Source organism: Podarcis bocagei (assembly GCF_964188305.1).
Source record: "Podarcis bocagei genome assembly, chromosome: 16".
NCBI classification, from domain to species: domain Eukaryota; kingdom Metazoa; phylum Chordata; class Lepidosauria; order Squamata; family Lacertidae; genus Podarcis; species Podarcis bocagei.
In genome coordinates, this window is record NC_138142.1 from 40,041,453 (window position 1) to 40,062,243 (window position 20,791).

Here is a 20,791-nt window from a genome sequence, read left to right on the forward strand (position 1 = left end):
GCACAAGTGCAATGAAGTTGATTAAAACAGTGTGGCATTTGGGTGTGTTGTGTTTTTCAGCTTTCGAATTCCAAAAAAGGTGGGGCATTCATTGCCTTGGGACAATACCAACTTGATCTGATTTTAGATTGCAGGTGGTGGAGAATTCAAAAGAAATTGTAGGTTAAATTGATATAATTTCGTCTTGCTTTGTAAGTAAAATGTGTGTAAAGTTGCATGTTGTTGTTTAGTCGTTTAGTCGTGTCCGACTCTTCGTGACCCCCTGGACCAGAGCACGCCAGGCACTCCTGTCTTCCACTGCCTCCCGCAGTTTGGTCAGACTCATGTTTGTAGCTTCGAAAACACTGTCCCACCATCTCGTCCTCTGTCATCCCCTTCTCCTTGTGCCCTCCATCTTTCCCAACATCAGGGTCTTTTCCAGGGAGTCTTCTCATGAGGTGGCCAAAGTCTTGGAGCCTCAGCTTCAGGATCTGTCCTTCCCGTGAGCACTCAGGGCTGATTTCCTTCAGAATGGAGAGGTTTGATCTTCTTGCAGTCCATGGGACTCTCAAGAGTCTCCTCCAGCACCAGAATTCAAAAGAATCAATTATTCAGCGGTCAGCCTTCTTTATGGTCCAGCTCTCACTTCCATACATCACTACTGGGAAAACCATGGCTTTAACTATACGGACCTTTGTCAGCAAGGTGATGTTTCTGCTTTTTAAGATGCTGTCTCAGGTTGTCATCGCTTTTCTCCCAAGAAACAGGCGTCTTTTAATTTCGTGACTGCCGTCACCATCTGCAGTGAGTAAAGTTGCATAGAAACCATTAAAAATGATTGCCAAGTACTTGCAGATATGATGACGATGATTAAGATTCAGATTCAGCATTACCTGACCTTTTCAGAGGGTAAAATTAAAATTCTTTGGTTTTCCAAAAGCAGTTTATGTATCTGGATAACTCAGTTGATTAGACTAGAGGATTATCAAGCCCTCTTCCAACTCTACAATTCTTTGATTCTATTATTCATCAAACGTAGTCTTACCAAGCTAAATGTTGAACGGTCACATAGTAGCAAATTTGAATCCCTCACACCCCAAAATGTATTTTTAAGACTGAAGAAATGTGCAAAAATTAAGTTTCATACCTGTAGTGATAGCTGTGTTAGCAACATGGGTTTTAAAAAGGAGAGAGAGAGAAAGGAAAGAAGGAAGGAAGGAAGGAAGGAAGGAAGGAAGGAAGGAAGGAAGGAAGGAAGGAAGGAAGGAAGGAAAGAAAGAAAGAAAGAAAGAAAGAAAGAAAGAAAGAAAGAAAGAAAGAAAGAAAGAGAGTGTTTGGTGGGTGCCTTCTCAGGTGCAACGACCTTCCAGGCGTGTTTTGATAAAACAGCATGGCTTTGTTAAGTTGCTGGTCCTCATTGCAAATTTGCCTTTCCACGGTGATACTTACATTAGCAACCTGTGGGTTTTAAAAGGAGAAGAGAGAGCGAGTTTGGCATTTGGGCCGAGCATTCTCTTGGGTGCAGTGACCTTTTCAGACATGTTTTGATTCCACAAAGCGGTGACCTTTCCTTACACAACTCCCAGCCAAGGATTCCTTTTTTTTTAAATGTAGCCAATGTAACTGATTTAGAAAGATAAGTGGGGAATGTGAGCGGGTATATTTGGACGGTCCACTCCATATGGTGCCAATGCAACAAAGATTTGGACGGTCCCCAGCGGGATAAATATACCCGGGCCTGGATTAAGCAAAGTTTGACCAAACAAAGGGAGTGGGGCCCAGACCTCACAGGGCTGTCGCTCTTTGAGGATCCATTACAACCTTGCACCCGGTCTCTCCTCTTTTCCCTGTGATAACCGCAGTAGCGGGACTGGTCCATGCGACGTCGAGACATTTTGGTTCAGGTGGGTGATGGTGATGCTCAGAGGAGGATGAAAAGGTGAGAGCGGAGCTCTTGGGAGGCGTTTTTTCAGTGTCAGCTTGCGATAAATAATGATATTTTTTATAAACGAGTTGATATAATGAAATGAAGAGGCGACTGGATGGTTGGCGCCAAGTTTATGTCAGAAGGTTGTTGCTGAGGACTAGAAACCTAGGGCCAGATTCAACCAATGGGTCCTGCTGGAGGAAGTCCATGGTGAGGACATAGGCGCAGTGGGGCTTTCCCCCCTCTCGCCTCCCCCTGCACCGCCCCCATTCTCCCAAATTGGCTCGGGGTGCCAGGAGAACCCCGACAATGGCGCCTTGGGGTGGAGAGCAGAGATGGTTGTCTCAGGCAAGCAGAAACTTGCCTGAACTGTTTAAAAACATAAAAATAAAGCTGGGAAGACTCTGCTTCCCTGAAGGTTTTGAAACAGAGCTCAGTTGGTCATCTGTCAAGAGTTCTTTGGCACTGATTTTTGCATTGCAGGGGGTGGGACTTCCAATGACAGTGGAACCTTGGTTCTCAAACGCCTTGGTACTCAAACAACTTGGAACCCAAACACTGCAAACCCGGGAGTAAGTGTTCCGGTTTGCGAACTTTTTTCGGAAGTTGAATGTGCTCCGTTTTGAGTGTTACACTTCCGATTTGAGTGCCAAAATTCCAATTTGAGTGACACACTTCCAATTTGAGTGTTACGCTGAGGTCTGTCTGTTTTTTCTATTTATTTTGCGTTTTAGTGGCTCTTTTTTGTTTTGTTTTTGTGGCTGTGTAGAACCCAGTCCAGCTACTGATTGATTGTGTGACTGCAGTACATTGTTTATTGCTTTCATTTTATGGATAACTGTCTCGTTAGATAGTAAAATTCATGTTAAATTGCTGTTTTAGGGGTTGTTTTTAAAAGTCTGGAACAGATTAATCCATTTTGCATTACTTTCTATGGGAAAGCACGCCTTGGTTTTGGAACGCTTTGGTTTTGGAACGGACTTCCGGAACGGATTAAGTTTGAGAACTAAAGTACCACTGTATACCATTCTATGGTTCTCTGTGTTATAAGAAAAAACTGCGCCTATATCCCTTATTGGGTATCCAAGAGCCCGTACAGAGTTCTTATGTAGGTTCTCTGTCGGTAGGAGAAAATAACAGAGGCCAACCAGAGAATATTGAGAAGCAAAGCAGCTAGTAAGCCTGATCTTTATTCAACTGTTGCAACAGGGTCCCCCGCTCACCACATGCAGGAGGGAAGAGAGGAATCCAGAACATTGGTGCGCAAGCTCTTATACACAGTATAGACTTTTGAAATTGCCTCCCCTGTAGCTCAAGACCACCCCCCAAAACATCATACATACATCACAGAAAGAGGTGGTCCTCAGCAGAAATACATCACAGGGGGCGGTCTACAGCAGAAAACCTGTCTGTCAGGGTACCTGATAATGGTCACTGATTGCTTTACCTGGGCAGCCTGGCCATTCCCTTTGAGATGCTAAATACTTAGTTCCTGAATCCAGGTCACAGCTCACCCTATTTATACACAAATATGCCCTAAAGACAGGACTTGGGAGCAAAGAGACAATGGGGAGCATATTTGAGGTTGCTGGAAGAGTCAAAATGGCTTCAGGGTTGCTCTCCTGTACTATTTCAGACACGTGGTTTATATACTTACGTATGCGTTTGCCTTGTAAATCGGGTCCTCCCTTAAAGGGGACACGTATTGTGATGAGTCCATGGGGCGTGCTTTGGTCCGTGGGGTCACGAAGAGTCGGACACGACTAAACGACTAAACAACAACAAACAACAATTGCGATAAGACCTGGAAAACCGACTCCCTGTGTTGTGGGTGGGTACAATTGGTCAGCCACAACACCCAATTGGTAGGTCTCTCGTACCTGGGTGCAATCTGGCCAATAGGACGCAGTCCAAACGGTTCGAGGGACCTATTTATGCCCACGCACGTGACCCAGAGCTTCCTCTTTTGGCGCGTGCATTCAGAACACCCGCCCACCTCTCCCTACTTTTAGGGCTTTGCGCTTGACCTTGCTATGCCGTCTGTGTCATCTGTCATTGGGATAGGGGCACGGCAAGAATTTCCCCCACTTGGCTGATTGGCTGTTGCCATTTAGGTTTCGCCTGCAGCATAGCAAATCATCACAACTTGTAAGATTGCGGATAGGCACTGGTTCAGGTGATAGGGATGGGAGAACGCTCTCGCCATCCCTATGTGAAGGGTATTCCGTTAAAGGAATCCAGGGACTCGATGGTTTGGTCAACCCCTGAGAGGGGATTGTGCCCGTGCCTGAGTCCAGGGGGACATTTGGGTGGCTGAGATAGCCTGTTCCCGGCTTTCCGCTCATCCAGTTGTTCACCCTTGGCTGACCTATGCTGGAACCCTGGGTCAGCGCTACCTGCAACGCTGCAGGGAGCTAGTCGAACCAGAGCCTATGCAACCAGTCACTTTCTGTAATCAATAAAGTTGTGGCCTAAATTCTGCCAAAAACAAAATTTGAGTCATGTGTGAATTTATTTAAGGGGGAGGTTTCTGGGTCTGAACACGCAAATTTATGAACGTTTATTCTATCTATCTATCTATCTATCTATCTATCTATCTATCTATCTATGACCTTAGAATTCCTATAACAATTGACTGCTTCTGTATTCTGCTCTTTCTCTTTTGCAAGTCTTGTGCATGGGATAATTCAGCTCAGAACATCAGTTCTGTATTTTTTCATTGCCTGGGGAAGGGTTGTCCCCGAAAAGATTTGAGCGCTCGGTTCCTCTTTCTTTCGTTTTGCAAAAAAAAAATCAGCCTTTGAGGCACACAGAGGCGAAACGCGGTTGGCACGATGGAGCCCGGGTGATCGGAATCTGTTGCACATTTTTATGAGCCAATTTCCTCTTCTGGTTCTTCACCCCCCCCCCCAACAAAAAATGCACTGAGTGACTGATTTATGAGTCACCCAAAACAAGAGTCTAGGTCAGCTTTCCCCCCCTCTTCCTTTCAGAAAGGTCAACGAGGGGTTACGAGTTCAGGCATCGTTCAGGGGGCTTTTACGAGCGAGGCGAGCCCACCCACCCCCAAAATTCCCCCTCCAGCCTCCTTTTACAGGCCCACTTCTATAAGTCAACATTTAAAAGTGGCAGAGACACACAAAAGAGGTTCCAAGCTTCCGTTGTTGACTTTTGAACGCTGACATTTTCCTTTTTTAAAAAAAACTAAAATTTGTTCCTTTAGGGAGCTGGAAAGGTCTTGAAACTGGGGGGTCGCCCCCCACGCCCAGGAGAAGAGGGGCTTTGCGGCAGAGAGAACAGGCTGCTACGCAGATGGTGAGGTTGCGAAAGGGGTCTGGTCTTCTCTAAACTGACGGCACGAATCAGAAGGCAATGGGGGCAGCAAGCCACGGCCAGATTGGCAGGTAAGTAAGGGGGCAGCCCCCATTTGGGGGGGGGGTTCTGGGGTGGCAGGGTGTTTGGATGAGCCGTAGGTAGGGAAAGACTCCTCCTCTGAACCCTTGAGAGCTGCTGCCAGCCAGTGCGGGCCGTACAGAGCTTCCTAAGCCAGACCTGCAATTGGAACCATGAGGACTGGAATCTTGGCGTTATTTTAAATCCAGTGGTAGAGCGCCTTCTTTGCATGCAAAAGATTCCAGGTTTGATTGCTGGCAGATCCCGGTAAGGCTGGGAAGGACTCTTGGCCTGAAACCCCGAAGAACCGCTGCCAACTGAGAAAAAGGGATGCCCGGGTTCCATATGCCCATAGTCTTCTGTGACACGTGAGATCTCTGCCCCATGGTGCTTACAGTGCAGGAAAGGAGGCCAGGGAGAGAAATGAGCAAAAGACAAACGCAGCGTAGTTATTAGAGTGTTTGCCTTAGAGCCTGCGAGCCCAGGATTCGAGTCTCACACTCAGCTACATTTTTAAAATTTATTTTAGCCTTTTTTCTAAATAAACAATTGCTGGGTTTTTAGCTAGCTCCTTGTCTGTTCTCATTATTTTGGAAGGTTTTAAGTTGCTGTTCTGAATTGATTGTTGTTTTTTTACTGGTTTTGCTCTCTCTTTTTTTTTGTAAACCGCTTTGAGGTGTTTTTTTAACAACCATAAAACAAATTTTATGAAATGGGTAAATAAATATGTTCTATCCTGCCTTCCCCAAAAGAGATAAGGGCATCAAACACAAGCATGTTAAAACAATAAAGTTTAAAAGCAAGCAAGAATGTGTTTAAAACTTTAAAAAAAATCCTTAAAACTATATAAAAGCAATTTACCAACCACGTAAAAACATTTCAGAGCACCTAAAATCCTTTTAAGGGACGCGGGTGGCACTGTGGGTTAAACCACAAAGCCTAGGACTTGCCAATCAGAAGGTCAGCGGTTTGAATCCCTGCGACGGGGTGAGCTCCCGTTGCTCGGTCCCTGCTCCTGCCAACCTAGCAGTTCGAAAGCACCTCAAAGTGCAAGTAGATAAATAGGTACCACTCCGGCGGGAAGGTAAACGGCGTTTCCGTGCGCTGCTCCGGTTTGCCAGAAGCGGCTTAGTCCTGCTGGCCACATGACCCGGAAGCTGTACGCCGGCTCCTTCGGCCAATAAATCGAGATGAACGCCACAACCCCAGAGTCGGTCACGACTGGACCTAATGTTCAGGGGTCCCTTTACCTTTTTAAAAATCCTTTAAAAAGGGATTGCAGACCCTCACAGATGTCCATTATCAGGTAGCTTTCATGAAGCCTTCCTGGAACCACGGTCTCTCAACCTTGATCCTACCTCACAGGGTTGTTGTTCTGAAAAAGGAAAGGAAGAGGATCTGCTCCTCTAGTTCCTTGGAGGAAAAGGATGGCTATAAATGTCACGATAAATAAAAATGAACAGAGGAAAGTTGGAAACGGAGGCTAAGGCTTCAGCCAGGGGGTGGGTGACTGCGGCAGTTATACAGACTTAGCACTGAGAATTAGGGCTAAGCAACTGGGGTCTGTGCCGGAGATTTAACAGGAGAAGGGGAATCTGAAATAACAAAGTCCCCGCATATGCACTTATTTAAACAATTTGCAAGAGTGTGTTTAATCCCACACATGCATTTATTTAAATAAGAATGCTCTTATTTCCACATATGATTTTCTTTAAATTGCCCTGCTTTCCAAAGGGTTTTCCAAACGTACAATAAACGGAGCCTGTTTCACGGCGAGTTCAGCCAGAGGGCTGGACCCAGTCTCCCTGTGGAACCCCTGCAACGCTTTGCGTATTAATTTGACCATTTCACCAATATCCAGAGGTTTTTTCTGCAATTCCTTTTCCTTTGATTGGTACGACTTGTATTGTTTATTTATTGAATTTATATATCGCCCTGTACCCGCAGCTCTCAGGGCGGTTGACAGAATAAAGTCAAAATATAAAAGCACAAAATCCATTAAGAGAATAAAATAAAATAAAATTTTAAAAGGGCATAGGATGTCAATCAATGGCCAGTAAAGCTATTCTTTTAGCATGTTCTATTTGGGGAGCCAGGATTTTGAAAAAAGTGACCCTTACCTCTCTGGGCTTTTGTTTCTGCTTTTTGTTTTTGTTTCATGAGAACTAGAAACTTGCCCTGCCTCCCCACATATTCCTGGTTTGTGGCATTTTTGTCCTGAGGGAGTTTGAGGTCTCTCTGTGTGTGTTTGTTTAAAAGGCCTCTGGGCATAGATTTTGGCAGGGTCAGAAAGGAATCCATCTCTCGCCCCCAGAAGCAGAAGCCAGCCAGGTGCGCCCTGGTATTTATTGATTTCCTCTCTGTCTGGAGTGTTTCAGGTAACAACCTTCCCTGCAGGGCACAGATAGCAGACGCAGTCCAGGTGTTGCACTGATCTGCTTTGACAACTCCCCCCCCCCATGCCCCCTATGGCCCTAATTGCAAGGCAACGAACAAATTCATTTCCCCCCCGAAAACAAAATGGAGGCAGCAATGTTCATTGTTGTTGATGTTTAGTTGTTCAGTCGTGTCCGCCTCTTCGTGACCCCCTGGACCAGAGCACGCCAGGCACTCCTGTCTTCCACTGCCTCCCGCAGTTTGGTCAAACTCATGCTGGTCTCTTCGAGAACACTGTCCAACCATCTCGTCCTCCGTCGTCCCCTTCTCCTTGTGCCCTCCATCTTTCCCAACACCAGGGTCTTTTCCAGGGAGTCTTCTCTTCTCATGAGGTGGCCAAAGACTTGGAGCCTCAGCTTCAGGATCTGTCCTTCCAGTGAGCACTCGGGGCTGATTTCCTTAAGAATGGATAGGATTGATCTTCTTGCAGTCCATGGGACTCTCAAGAGTCTCCTCCAGCACCAGAATTCAAAAGCATCAATTCTTTGGCGATCAGCCTTCTTTATGGTCCAGCTCTCACTTCCATACATCACTACTGGGAAAACCATAGCTTTAACTATACGGACCTTTGTTGGCAAGGTGATGTCTCTGCTTTTTAAGATGCTGTCTAGGTTTGTCATTGCTTTTCTCCCAAGAAGCAGGCGTCTCTTAATTTCGTGAAAACAGATTTAAACCTCTCAAATTCTACGCGTCTGGGGGCAGCCTTGCCTAAATGACCGCGTTTTAAGCAGGTGTCGGAAAAAATGAGTATAGGAAAGGCCATCAAGTGGCAGGGAGTTCCAAAGTTTAGGTCAATTTCTCGCAAATGCAGAACGGATATTATGTGGTGCTGGCTCTGCAGGTCGACGCAGGTGAGGGAGCACGTATCAAAAGGTGAGATCCGAGGGCCAGACAGAGACTGCTTGAGGGCCGCATTTGGTCTAGGATGATGACAGGAACTGGATGTTGGGGGGGAGGCACCGGTCCCACACCCCCTAGTGTGACCTCTTGGGGTCACGCAAAGGAAAAGGGTGCGTGTCTTTTTTTCCATCAAGATTTACGGTATTCCTTTTCACGCATTTCAGGCAGAAAAGTCCCACTGAAAGCTCACGGGGCGCAACCAGAAGACACCCCCCCCCCAGCTGGGGTTCCAGTCCACCAGATGCCTCTCTCTTGGTGGGGTCGGTCTGCGTGATGTGGGGGGAGCCAGGAATTGGTTAGCGTTTCCTACCCCAAAGCATATGCAGTCCAGATGGCGTAGCAACAGCTTTTCTTTTTTAAAAAAAGGAAATAAAGGGGGGGTTGGTGGGTGGGGTAGTATCTTCTGCAACCTTCCTCTGAAATCGGAGGGCTTTCATAATTGGCGAGTGGCAGAGAATTTCAGAAGATAATTTGGCCCATTTCCCTGCTTATTTTTCTATAGGGGAATCTGGGGCCGGCCCTACTGTTAGGTGGGCGTTGTAAAACGGCAGCCAACTGCTGTTTAATTTGGCAAAAAACATTATACTGACTTAAGTCAGACCTCAGGAGGTCTGCCTAGCTAAGTATTGTCAACTCAGACTGGCAGCTGCTCTTTCCAGGGGACATTCCCAGCCCTACTTGGGGAGGCTGGTGGGTTTCGAACCCGGGACCTTATGCATGCAAAGCAAATACTCTCCCGCTGAGCTAGGGGGCCTTCCCCTTAAAATGAAGCTAAGGTTCCAGTCCTCGTTGTTCGGAATAGAGGGCTGATTTAAATAGGAACACAGCAAAGGGCTTTCTGTGGAGCCTTTTCAGATCGAAAACCAGGACACACGAGACCCGTGCCGTGATTTTGCCCCTACCCAAAATGCTTTTTTTGCGGGGCAAGAGCGCAGTGCCAGGTCTTGCGATATCACAGCACCCAAAATGGCAGCCACAATCTCACGCGAAAAAATGTTTTTTTCCGGGACACACGATGGGTATGCAGAGTTCGTCTACAGCAGATCTCCAGGGTTTAAGAAAGTAAATTAAACATCGTAGGCCAGTGGTTCTAAAACTTATTTTCTCTGGGCCACACTTGCAGAGTAAAAACTTGCTCGCACCACACCGAATTTTTTATTGCTAAGAAATACATCAGAAGAGAAAAAATAAAAACCCTTAGCAGGGCTTGATTCATGGGACATTCAGAAAGTATAAAACAAAACGGCTACATAAGAACATGAATCACTCCCAAAATATAATTATAAACGAGCCTCTTATACACGTGCCTGAAGTATGTATACAGACTCAGTGAGAGCTGTGAGCTTGCTTCTTCCAGGTAATCTCATTTATATTAGGTCTAATTGGAGACTTATTAACACTCTGCTGTACAGTGGTACCTTGGTTCTCGAACTTAATCCATTCCGGGAGTCCGTTCGACTTCCGAAAACGTTTGGAAACCAAGGCACGGCTTCTGATTGGCTGCAGGAACTTTCTGCACTCAATTGGAATCCATGTCAGACATTCAGCTTCCAAAAAAAGTTCGCAAACCGGAACACTCACTTCCGGGTTTGCGGCGCTCGGGAGCCAAAACATAACAAGTCACAAGGCGTTCAAGAACCAAGGTACGGCTGTACTTCACTGAAATGTTTAAATGTTTATTTGATTGCCCTTGAATCTTCTTGCCACACAATACTTCCTGCCTTAGCCGATAGATGCTCCAAACTGGGCTATCTAGGCAGCGCACACAGTGCTTGGCTGACGCCATTGTTTCTGTGACATGAGCAGAGGGAACAGGCTGCTAAACCTGAAGTCATGTTAGTCTTCTTCTTCTTCTTCGGCGATCCCTCATAGCCGAGCAAGATTGTCTTCCATAAACACAGTTTTAAAAGTGAGTCCGTAAGTGACTGTGGAGGCCAATTCTGGATCCACACGTCCTTCCACAGTGAGGATATTGGTTTCCGGGCAGGAGTTGATCACAGTGTGGATTTGCCAAGCGTGCCTTCCTCTTAGCACATTTCTCCCTTGCGTCCTGAGTTCGAGTGTCTTCAAAGCCCATGACACCTTTGGTAAAAGCTGTTCTCCAGTTGGAGCACTTGCAGGCCAGTGTTTCCCAACTGTTGCTGTTTACCTCATTTTTTTAGATATACCTTGAGACAGTCTTTAAACCTCTTTTATTGACCACCAGCATTACGCTTTCCATTTTTAAGTTTGGAATAGAGTAGTTGCTTTGGAAAACGATCATCAGGCATCCGCACAACACGACCAGTCCAGCGAAGTTGATGTTGAAGAACATGGTTGATTGGGAACACGCCACTAACCCCAAATGGGATGTCTGAACTATTTCAGCGAACTAGTCCCCCCCCCCCCCAGTAAATACGCTGAGGGTATATATCCTTTGTGTATTTGCAGGACCTCCACTGAAAAGTTTCTGGGAGCGAAAATCCCGTTGAACTCTTGAAATGGGTTGGGTGGTTCAAAATGGCCAACAACAAACTTGTCTTGTAGGAAGGGGAATTGAACCCTGAATTCGGGTTTTGTTTGGCGGGCATCTCGACGGCTTCCAGAACAGCTTGCCTGTGGCCCATCAGCTCTCGTTGGGCAGCCTTGACCAGGACTGCTGGGTTCCTCCTGAGAGAATGTTTCTTGCCACACTTTTAAACGGTTGGCCCTCGTGGCTGCCGGCCATGTCCCACCCTGTCTGGAGAGCATAGTTTCCTGCCCTCGCGAGCCTTTGGCCTTGGAGCGATCAAACGCAGAGAGACTGAACTCTCCCCCTTCTCAAGAGACTTCTTGTTTGTGGAAATAACTTATCTCTCTTCCGAGCTGCGTGGGACCTCTGCAATCGTAATAATCAAAGGGAGAGTTGACCTGTCATAAAGAAGGAATTATTTTAGGAGCAGAGAGACAGAACGCTGAATTTTGAGACAGATCGCAATCTCAGTTCCAAGAAGGCCTGACGGGGAATGAAAGCATTTTCCCGCCCCGTGCGACAGAGGCCTGGGACCGTGTCCCGTACCCTCCCACCCACTGCAACAACAAAGCCAAACATGCACAAAAGAATGTCTGCGTACCCGTTATATTTTCACAAGTGCTCATTCTCTGCTCCCCGGGATGTTTGCTAGCTGTGGGCGACGTTTACGATGTTTGGTGACAGTTTTGCCACGTGGTCAACGAAGCCCATTGTGAAAGCGGCTTTGAAAATTGTGCCACCCAGGTCGACGTTTCTGGGGAAAGGGCCTTTCCTCTACCCAAAACCACAGGTTGTGCATGAGCGATGATGGCTGCGTCCCACCTCCCGTGTCGGAGGCAGTAAACTCCACTGGATGAGAAGAGTTGCTGAGAATTGCTGTTGCACCCAGATCATGCTTGCGAGTTTCCCTAGTTGACCCCTAGGATGGGGGTCAGCAAGGTTTATCTTGCCTGGGCTGGATCAGTCCCACGGAGATCCCTCCATGAACCGGATCATGCCCTTGCCCATGATTTTCGGCGTCTGTGTGTGTGCAGGCGCAATTTTCACACCTGTGCAGATGCGATTTCTGGTGCCACGGAAGCGAGTCGTCGTGCTGGTAGCTGGGTTTGGGGGCGGCTTGGGGGCCGGTCAAACATCCTCCACAGGCCGCTTTTGGCCCACGGGCCTTAGGTTGCTGACCCTTGCCCTAGGAGGACAGGATTGCTGGACTAGGTGGCCTAACTCCAGGGCTCTTCTGATGGAACCTCCAGGCCCAGAGGCTGGAATCTCATGTAGTAGAAATGGGCTAAAGAACTTTCCTCCGAGATTTAGATTCTCCGATTTGGCCTTGATCGCCTTGATTCAAGGTATACTGCCTTGAAACAGGGAGGCTCCATATATCCATAAACACATTGGAATACGAGAAGGGCCATTCAGCAGCTGGATCTGGCCAAAGCAGGACACTTGTATTACAGCAACCTCTTCTCCCTGCGGCCAGCCAGGTGCCCAAATTGGAAAGTCCAAGAGCATAACAGTGGTGCTCCGAGATTCCCTCAAATTCTGCCTCTGACAGGAGAGGTAGGACATATGCAGCTACCTAGGCAATTGTCCTTTCTGAACCCCAGCTAAAGCCACCATTCATCACACCTTGTGACCATGGATTCTCTAAATCAAGTTTCCACTGTACTGCACAAAGGTTGCTGCAGACATAGTTCTCCACCTCGACATTTAATCCCCACAGCAACCCTGTTAGGTAGGTCAGGCTGAGAGAAGCAGTGGCTGGCAGCCCCCAAGGGTCATCTCCCCCCCCCCCCCCGGTGAGCTCCCAGTGAGCTGAGTGGGAGAATTTGAATCCATGTCTCTTGAATCCAACACTCAGTGGTGTCCAAACTTTTTTCAAAGAGGGCTTTCAGATTTGATGAAGTAAAGGGCTGTGAGGGCCGACCAAAGTTGTTGAGCTTCTTTTAGGATTGAAGGTGTTGAGGTTTTTTTTTTAGGATTTTAGCCCAGGAAATAAACTTCCACAGGGGCCGGATTAGGCCCCCAAAATGGACTTTGGACATAACCACCACACCACCACCGTCTCTCTCTCTCGAGAACTACTTCTTTTGAGTAGCACGTTAAAGTCTGGAAGAATAAGAAATCAAGATAGCAAACTTTTTGTAGCAGAATGGAAACGGTTTACTGAATATTTACAGATAAATTGTAAATAGATAAAAACATTGGCAGGGTTATTGTAATAACCTGCAGTTTCATAAAGAAGATGAATAAATGAGCAAATTAAGTAAATTGGGAGATGCAGAAGATACTACAAATAAATTTGAGGAACCGCAGAAAGAGGGGGAAGGAAGTCAAGTTTTGAAATGTCAAAATGATTGTAAAATCAGTGAAATGTATAAACCTGAGAAGCATAAATAAAAAATTTAAACAAAAATGAAAAAGCAACAACAACTGAAAGTCCGAACAGTATTGAAAGCTGCTGAACAGGAAAATATTTTTAGTGTCAGCCGCTCTCTGCAAGGTGCATGTTGACGGATTAATGCGCTGTGCACTGAGTACAGAACCATGTGTGCGCGCATTAGAGAAGAGAGCGTTCTTTTATTGCTCTGTTGGAAGAAACTCCGAGGGCTGTCTCATCGTCACGGGCTCCGTCCTGAGCCAGGACAACCTCTGCAAACATCCCCACCAAATTCCTGTCCAACTTTTTTTCTCCCTTGCAAAAAAATAATAATTAAAAAGGGCCCCCGGGGAAGGAGATTCCACAGCCGCCTCCCTGCGTGAGTCAACTTCGCTTGCTTTTGTGGCACCTGATTCCTGCTTGCGTAGGTTGATCTCTGGGCGCGTGTGCGGGGGGGGGGGCACTTTTACTTGTGGGGGTTGTTTTGCCCCAATCTGGTGGGTGACAATGCTGGCTACCTATCTGAGCCAGCTTCTGACTCACCCTTGGCCTGCCGCGAGAATCTCTTGGCGGTCACACAGGGTAATAAAACTGTTGCACGCCCGTTCCCCTTGCTTCCTTTTGTGCAAGATGGGCGATTTTTCAGGAGAGATGGGGAAGGTGAGAACCGCCGCCGCCCCCCCCCCCTTAGTAAGTGACTCACTTCAGCAAAAGGACAGGGCAGTCTGTTGACCTCTGGATAGGAAAGGATTGGATCCAGAAAGTTTGTGCCCCGAGGGTGAAACTGGGGTAGCTCTCGTGAAAATTTCTTTGGGGAAGAGATTTTGATTTAAATCTGCATTTAAAAGCAAACCTGCCTAATCTGCAATTTCTGAAACTTTTATGTGAACCAAAGCACAGCCCTCCCTGGAAATCTGCATTTCTCTGAATTTTGCAGGGTAGCATCGAAAAATGCCTATAACTAAGGTGAAATGTGGAAAGAATGCAGGCAGAGCGTGTTGAATTGGGCGTCGTCGCTTTGCAAAAGCGTGTCCGCTCAGCGAAATCATGTTCTGACGTGGGTTTTAGTGGAAATGCGAAACGAAAATGCATTGTATAAGGGGAAACGGCTTTGCAAAGAAATGTGTCCGTTGGGCAAAATTGCATCAGAAATGTGCGCGTTATGAGAAACTCACACTAAAGTCGTCAATTTGTAGAGTTGGAAGGGACCGAAGGAGTCATTCTAGCCCAGCCCCGTACAATGCTGATGAGTTTTTGTGAGGAGTTAAAAACAAAGTCACAAACTGGTGTGGAGAACTGAACTTGAAATGAAAGGCTGAAAGAAATTTGCAGGTGTCCTTCATCCCTAGCACACATTAACCTTTTCAGTCTGCCAGGAGGGTTTCCTTAAGATCGACCGATCTACAATACCTTGAGCCATGGAAGCTGCCCAAATTAATGCCATGTATGTTGGTTTGTTTTACTGTGCTGCTTGTCCCCAGCATCGAGTTCGACAAATATTTTCTTTCTTTCTTTTTTAATATATTTTAAAATTGTATTAGTATTTTCCACACAACAACACGAAAAATAACAATACACAAAACACAAAAACCAATGTACAAAAAAACCCCAAATCCATATCTTACAAGTTAATAATATAAACGCTAAAAAGAAAAACACACTGACTTCCACCAATCCTACAACACCTCCTTTACCTCTCATTGTGTCTTCCTGTTTTCCTTATCACCTCTATCCTAGCATCTAGATATAAATCTAGATATAAATCTTTTCATCAGTAGGCGGGGAATTCCAAAGTTCCACACTAAGAGATCAATTCCGTACAAATGCAGAATGGAGGGAGGGAGCTGGCCTAGTAGCGGGAAGGTGATGGAAATAATAATAATAATAATAATAATAATAATAATAATAATAATAATAATAATAATAATAATAATAATAATTTATTATTTATACCCCGCCCATCTGGCTGGGCTTCCATCAAAGGGCCCCGGTGCTCTCTGAGCAAGGAAGCGCCCATAGTTTCGCCCGCCAGATGTCCCCCACCACCCTCTGGCTCTGATGTGCTGGCGCCGTAGCAGCCAGAGACTGATTCGATCTCGGTGCCTGGTGACATAACCGTTGTACGGTTAATGAGGATCCCCTGGGAAGGGGATGCGAGCGAGAGACTCGGAGGCCAGCAAAGCTCTTGCTGCTTGGACTCTGCCGTGACGCAGCGGGGGGAAGCGCTGAAGTCAGTGGTCCCTGCGTGAGATTGTCCTCACAGCCAGCTTTCAAAAGGGAGTTTTCTTATGTACGATTAAATCATAGGGACAGAAGATGCTGAGCTGGTTTTAAGGCGCATTCCTTTCTCCACCTACCCCAGAAGTCCATATGGTCTTGCAATAGCCAACGCAGCACCCTCAGAGAGCCTTGTACTCCAGCGCTGGGCAGGCAGCGGTGCTCAGTGGTTAGGGACAATACGAGTTGCCGCCAAGCCAGACCTGTGGGGCCACTTCCGATTTATTGAAAATATTTTATCCCGCTTTTTAACCTTGTTTTGGAGAAAACAATCCCAGGATTACCAAAGATCAGTGGTAAGAACATCCCGAAACCTGGATGTCCCGATATACCTCACCTGGGTGCAAATAGGCATTTTTGGATCTGAATGGGTGGGTATTTGCCTCTAATGCTAGTTCTTCACAGAGAAAAACCATGGATGTTTATTACATGACTACCAATGACTGCTAACCACAATGGCTATGTTTTCCCTTGAAGGTCTGATTTTTAAAAATATTATTATTACAGTGGTACCTTGGTTTACAAACTTAATCCATTCCGGAAATCCGTGCTTAAACCAAAGCGTTCTTAAACCAAGGCGTGCTTTCCCATAGCAGCGGGGGACTCAATTTACAACACACTCAACAGGAAGCGAAATGTGTTCTTAAACCAAGGCAAAGTTCACAAACCAAAACACCTACCTCCAGGTTTGCAGCTTTTTTCTTAATCCAAGTTGTTCATAAACTAAGTTGTTCTTAAACCAAGGTACCACTGTATTATTAATTAGATTCAGCAGTGAGTGCAAGACCTCCACAGCTTGCAGTGAACCTTCCTGTGTTCAGTGAAAGGGTCCTCCTTGACTATAAAGCGATGGGGCATTAAAAGCAGGGATATTCCCATCATGCTTTGCTCAGGAACTTTCCTGGAGAGCCTGCCTAACTCAGCACAGCCGCCATCTTCCTGCCTCACCCACAAACAGCAGCTCCCTGACCATCACTGCCTTGTTTTCCTTTCCAGGTTTCCCTTGGCTTCCATCTCCTTGACTCTCTCCGCGATGATGTTGACGGCCAGCCTCTGCCAAGCCGCCGAGAAGGTGAGTCAGTCTGCAGCAATGGGCTTACTCACGGGCAAAGATCTTTTTTGCAAAGATTAGCTACCTTCGCTTGGAGAAATCGATTCCCCAAGTGAAGGCGGTTAACCTTTGCAAAAGTTCTGGATGGAGAATAAGAATAGGGAGCTGGAGACTGACAGAATGAGAACTCAGAAAAGTGAGGACTAGCAGCTTGGAGTTTGGTAAGAATCTGCCTGCAATCTGATTGCATAAAGGACATCAGAGGAGCTCAGCTGGATCAGGCCAAGGGAACAAGTCCAGTATCCTGTTCCCAGAGTGGCCAGCCAGAAGCGCACTAGCAACGCTCTCCCCTCCTTGACTATGTCCAGTTCTCTTTTAAAGCCATCCAAGCTGGTGTCCTGCAGCAGTGAGTTCCAAAGTTTAACTATGTGCTGGTCTTTTTCATTTATCTGCCCTGAACCTTCCAGCGTTCATCTTCTTTGGATGTCCACAAGTTCTTTTTGCTCTTTTCAAAACAAGGACTGCTTGAGTCACTCAGCCTCTGGATACAGGTTAAGTGGCCTCCCAGCCCTCAGTTTTCCCCATCTGTAAAATGGGCACAAGAAGAAGCAGCGGGCGGATTCGGCTTGTTGAAATAGCGTTCTCTTTTCCTCCTTGCAAGAACAGGGGACACACAAACACACACACAGTTTTATTATCTGCAAAACAAAATTTGTTATAGAGTTGTGTGCAGGCTTTTGCCGCATTAATAGAACTGTTATTTTTAACTTTCTTTGTTTTTCCTGCCTCTGTTGAAGCCGGAGCAAGGCAACCAGGAAACCTTAATGGTGGGCAGGAGCTAAAATAAACGGGCTCAAGGCCCCCTCACTCCACACTTTAGGGAAATCCTTTTTCAGTTATGGGAAAATCAAGACGCCGGCTATTTCTGGAAGGTTAAAAGGGAGATCTGTTGCGTCCGGAGGCCTAAACATTGGCCTCAATTGTAATCAAGGCTCTTATTTGTTCCACAATAATAAGAATAAAAGCTTGTTGCTGTTTAGTCGTTTAGTCGTGTCCGCCTCTTCGTGACCCCCTGGACCAGAGCATGCCAGGCACTCCTGTCTTCCACTGCCTCCCACAGTTTGGTCAAACTCATGCTGGTCGCTTCGAGAACACTGTCCCACCATCTCGTCCTCTGTCGTCCCCTTCTCCTTGTGCCCTCCATCTTTCCCAACATCAGGGTCTTTTCCAGGGAGTCTTCTCTTCTCATGAGGTGGCCAAAGTCTTGGAGCCTCAGCTTCAGGATCTGTCCTTCCAGTGAGAACTCAGGGCTGGTTTCCTTGAGAATGGAGAGGTTGGATCTTCTTGCAGTCCATGGGACTCTCAAGAGTCTCCTCCAGCACCATAATTCAAAAGCATCCATTCTTCGGCGATCAGCCTTCTTGATGGTCCAGCTCTCACTTCCATACATCCCTACTGGGAAAGCCATAGCTTTAACTATACGGACCTTTGTTGGCAAGGTGATGTCTCTGCTTTTTAAGATGCTGTCTAGGTTTGTCATTGCTTTTCTCCCAAGAAGCAGGCGTCTTTTACTAATTTCGTGGCTGCTGTCACCATCTGCAGTGATCATGGAGCCCAAGAAAGTAAAATATCTCACTGCCTCCATTTCTTCCCCTTCTGTTTGTCAGGAGGTGATGGGACCAGTGGCCATGATCTTCGTTTTTTTGATGTTGTGCTTCAAATCATAAAAGCTTACAAGCAAGCAAATCCTGAGCATTATCAGCCTTTAGCCTCATCCCCGTAACCTGTGAAATGGACATATTCCAGACCTATCTGGACAACTCAGTTGTGAAGATCATGGCTGACATAAGGAGCCCTGGGGAAAACATTCATGAATAAGAAATACTGAACTGAGCAATGCATATCAGCAGCGGCTCCACCCCCTCGATCATTTTGCTAGCTCTTTTCTGAACCTACAATATCCTTTTCCAAGCGAGGCGACCAGAACAGTCCTCAAAATGCAGTCCTACCATCCATTTGTATAATAGCATTATGATAGTGGCAGTTTTGATTTCGATTCATTTCCTAATGAACTCTAGCATGGAATCTGCCTTATTCAGGTGTGGTTAAGAAAGTCAAAGGGCATTTTAGGAGCTTAATAATAATATTTATTATTTATACCCTGCCCATCTGGCTGGTCTTCCCCAGTGTGGGAAGCAGAGAGTAGGGAGTTAATGTGGGGCCGGTGTGGAGTTGGCCGGTGGAGCGAGCAGCCCCCTAATATATACATACTTTCCGTAATATAAATATGGCAATCTTGATTAATGACTATCTAAAAACAGAATCCAAAGAGAATCTCGATATTTGTTCCATCCTTTCATTTCCAATTTAACCTTTTAAATACATGTGCGTAATAAATCAACTCGTCCTTTTGAAAATTATTATTGTGGCCCACGCTTTCTGCTAGGCAGCTGATAAACGTTGGCGTGACTTTGGCATCCATCAGCACGCTCCCAACCAAGTCTTTATCCTTCGGATTAACTGTATCTTTAAAAAGTCCAAGGAATAGAGCATCTGGTTCGAAGGATATTCTATATATCCTATAATTCTGTCCCCCACCCCACTCACAAAATTGGTTTTTTTTTCCTTTTCTACAACAGGAATGAGGGACATCTGTGACCCTCCAGGTGGGAGCTGGAATCCAGCAAAATCTGGAGATGGCTAGCTGAAGGGGGGAGATGTATATGCAAGCCATGGGTGCGGATTCTGAGCTCTCCAGATGTTTCTGGATTCCAGCCCTTAGCAAGCCAGTGGGGGCCGGCCGGGGTCAAGGGTGATGGGAACTGTAGCGCAGCAACATCTGGAGGATGCTAGCACTTAAATAACACAGGGGCCGTCCAGAGAGAGAATAAATCCCGATAACACTTTGGAGAGGGAAACTGGACAAAAACAGCGTATGATTCGAATCGAACGAAACAGAGAGGTTTTGTCCCCCTGCTCTGTGGCGCTTTCCCTCCTCCTCTGCACGTGCAGAAGTGCAAAAGGGGCAAAGCTTTCCCCAAACTGACTCCCCAGGGACGTTTGCCGGCGGCCGGATTTGTTGCTCGCGAAATAAGGCCGCCTTTTTCAGAAGGGGGACAAAGCGAGAGGTTGTTCAAATGAAAGACCCTTCTCTCCAGTCGGCGTGAAAAGAAGCATCTGAGTTTATTTCTCTCTGGGTCGCATGCGCTGCGTCAGCTTGGACCAGTGTGCGTTGAGCATCTGGGCTCAATTTTCTAGATGTTGATTTTGTAACTTTAGACGGAGACCCTGGAAGGCGGTGGTTTGGGGTGTTGCATCACGGACGACATGGAAAGCAGGAAAAAGTAGCCCCCAAAGGCCTTTCTGATGAGTATCGCTGGTGGAATCAGAACGGGGAATTATTCCAGCCAGAGGTGGAAACTCCTTCCTCCTTGTGCTTGGGGTCAATCATCACCTCTTAATTTTTTATTTTATTTTTTTACATAGGAAATTACTATCTGTACAACAAACCTGTAAGGTAGACTGTTGATATTCTGGTTTTTACGGACACAGGCTCACAGCTGAGAGATAACCCTACTTGGGGACTTCCCTGGCTTTTTTCTGGCCCACGTAGGACCAGTCTGGATAGTTAGCCTTGGTGAAGACGACGTTTTCATCCCCAAAAAGTTTTTGCGTTTCTGCTGAAATGAGGCTGCATTTTAACGTTGTATTTTAATCTTGTTTTTAAGTTGTATTTCAATCAATCTGTTTTATATTTGGTTAGCCGCCCTGAGCCTGGTCTTGGCTGGGGAGGGCGGGGTATAAATAAAATGTATTATTACTATTATTATTATTATTATTATTATTATTATTATTATTATTACAGCCTGCCGTCTTTGTAGGTCTGAGGCAGAGCGCCTGTTTGGCATGCAAAATGTATCGGGAAGTTTTTAATGCATGATGTTTTATTATGTTTTTATA

The 20,791-nt window shown here is 46.3% G+C and overlaps 1 protein-coding gene across 3 annotated transcripts in view; it reads left to right on the plus strand.

The window, feature by feature from the left end:
• ADAMTSL4 (ADAMTS like 4) overlaps positions 1 to 20,791 on the plus strand; it is an 82,787-nt gene that overhangs the window by 22,648 nt on the left and 39,348 nt on the right. For 2 of the 3 annotated variants that reach the window (XM_081173451.1, XM_081173452.1), the window contains 2 exons: positions 5,130 to 5,310; positions 16,777 to 16,852. In XM_081173451.1, coding sequence (XP_081029577.1) covers positions 5,279 to 5,310; positions 16,777 to 16,852 — 108 coding nt within the window. In that variant the 5' untranslated portion in view covers positions 5,130 to 5,278. Of the gene's footprint in view, positions 1 to 1,817; positions 1,884 to 5,129; positions 5,311 to 16,776; positions 16,853 to 20,791 lie in introns of those variants that run through there. The other variant, XM_081173453.1, reaches the window with a different exon arrangement.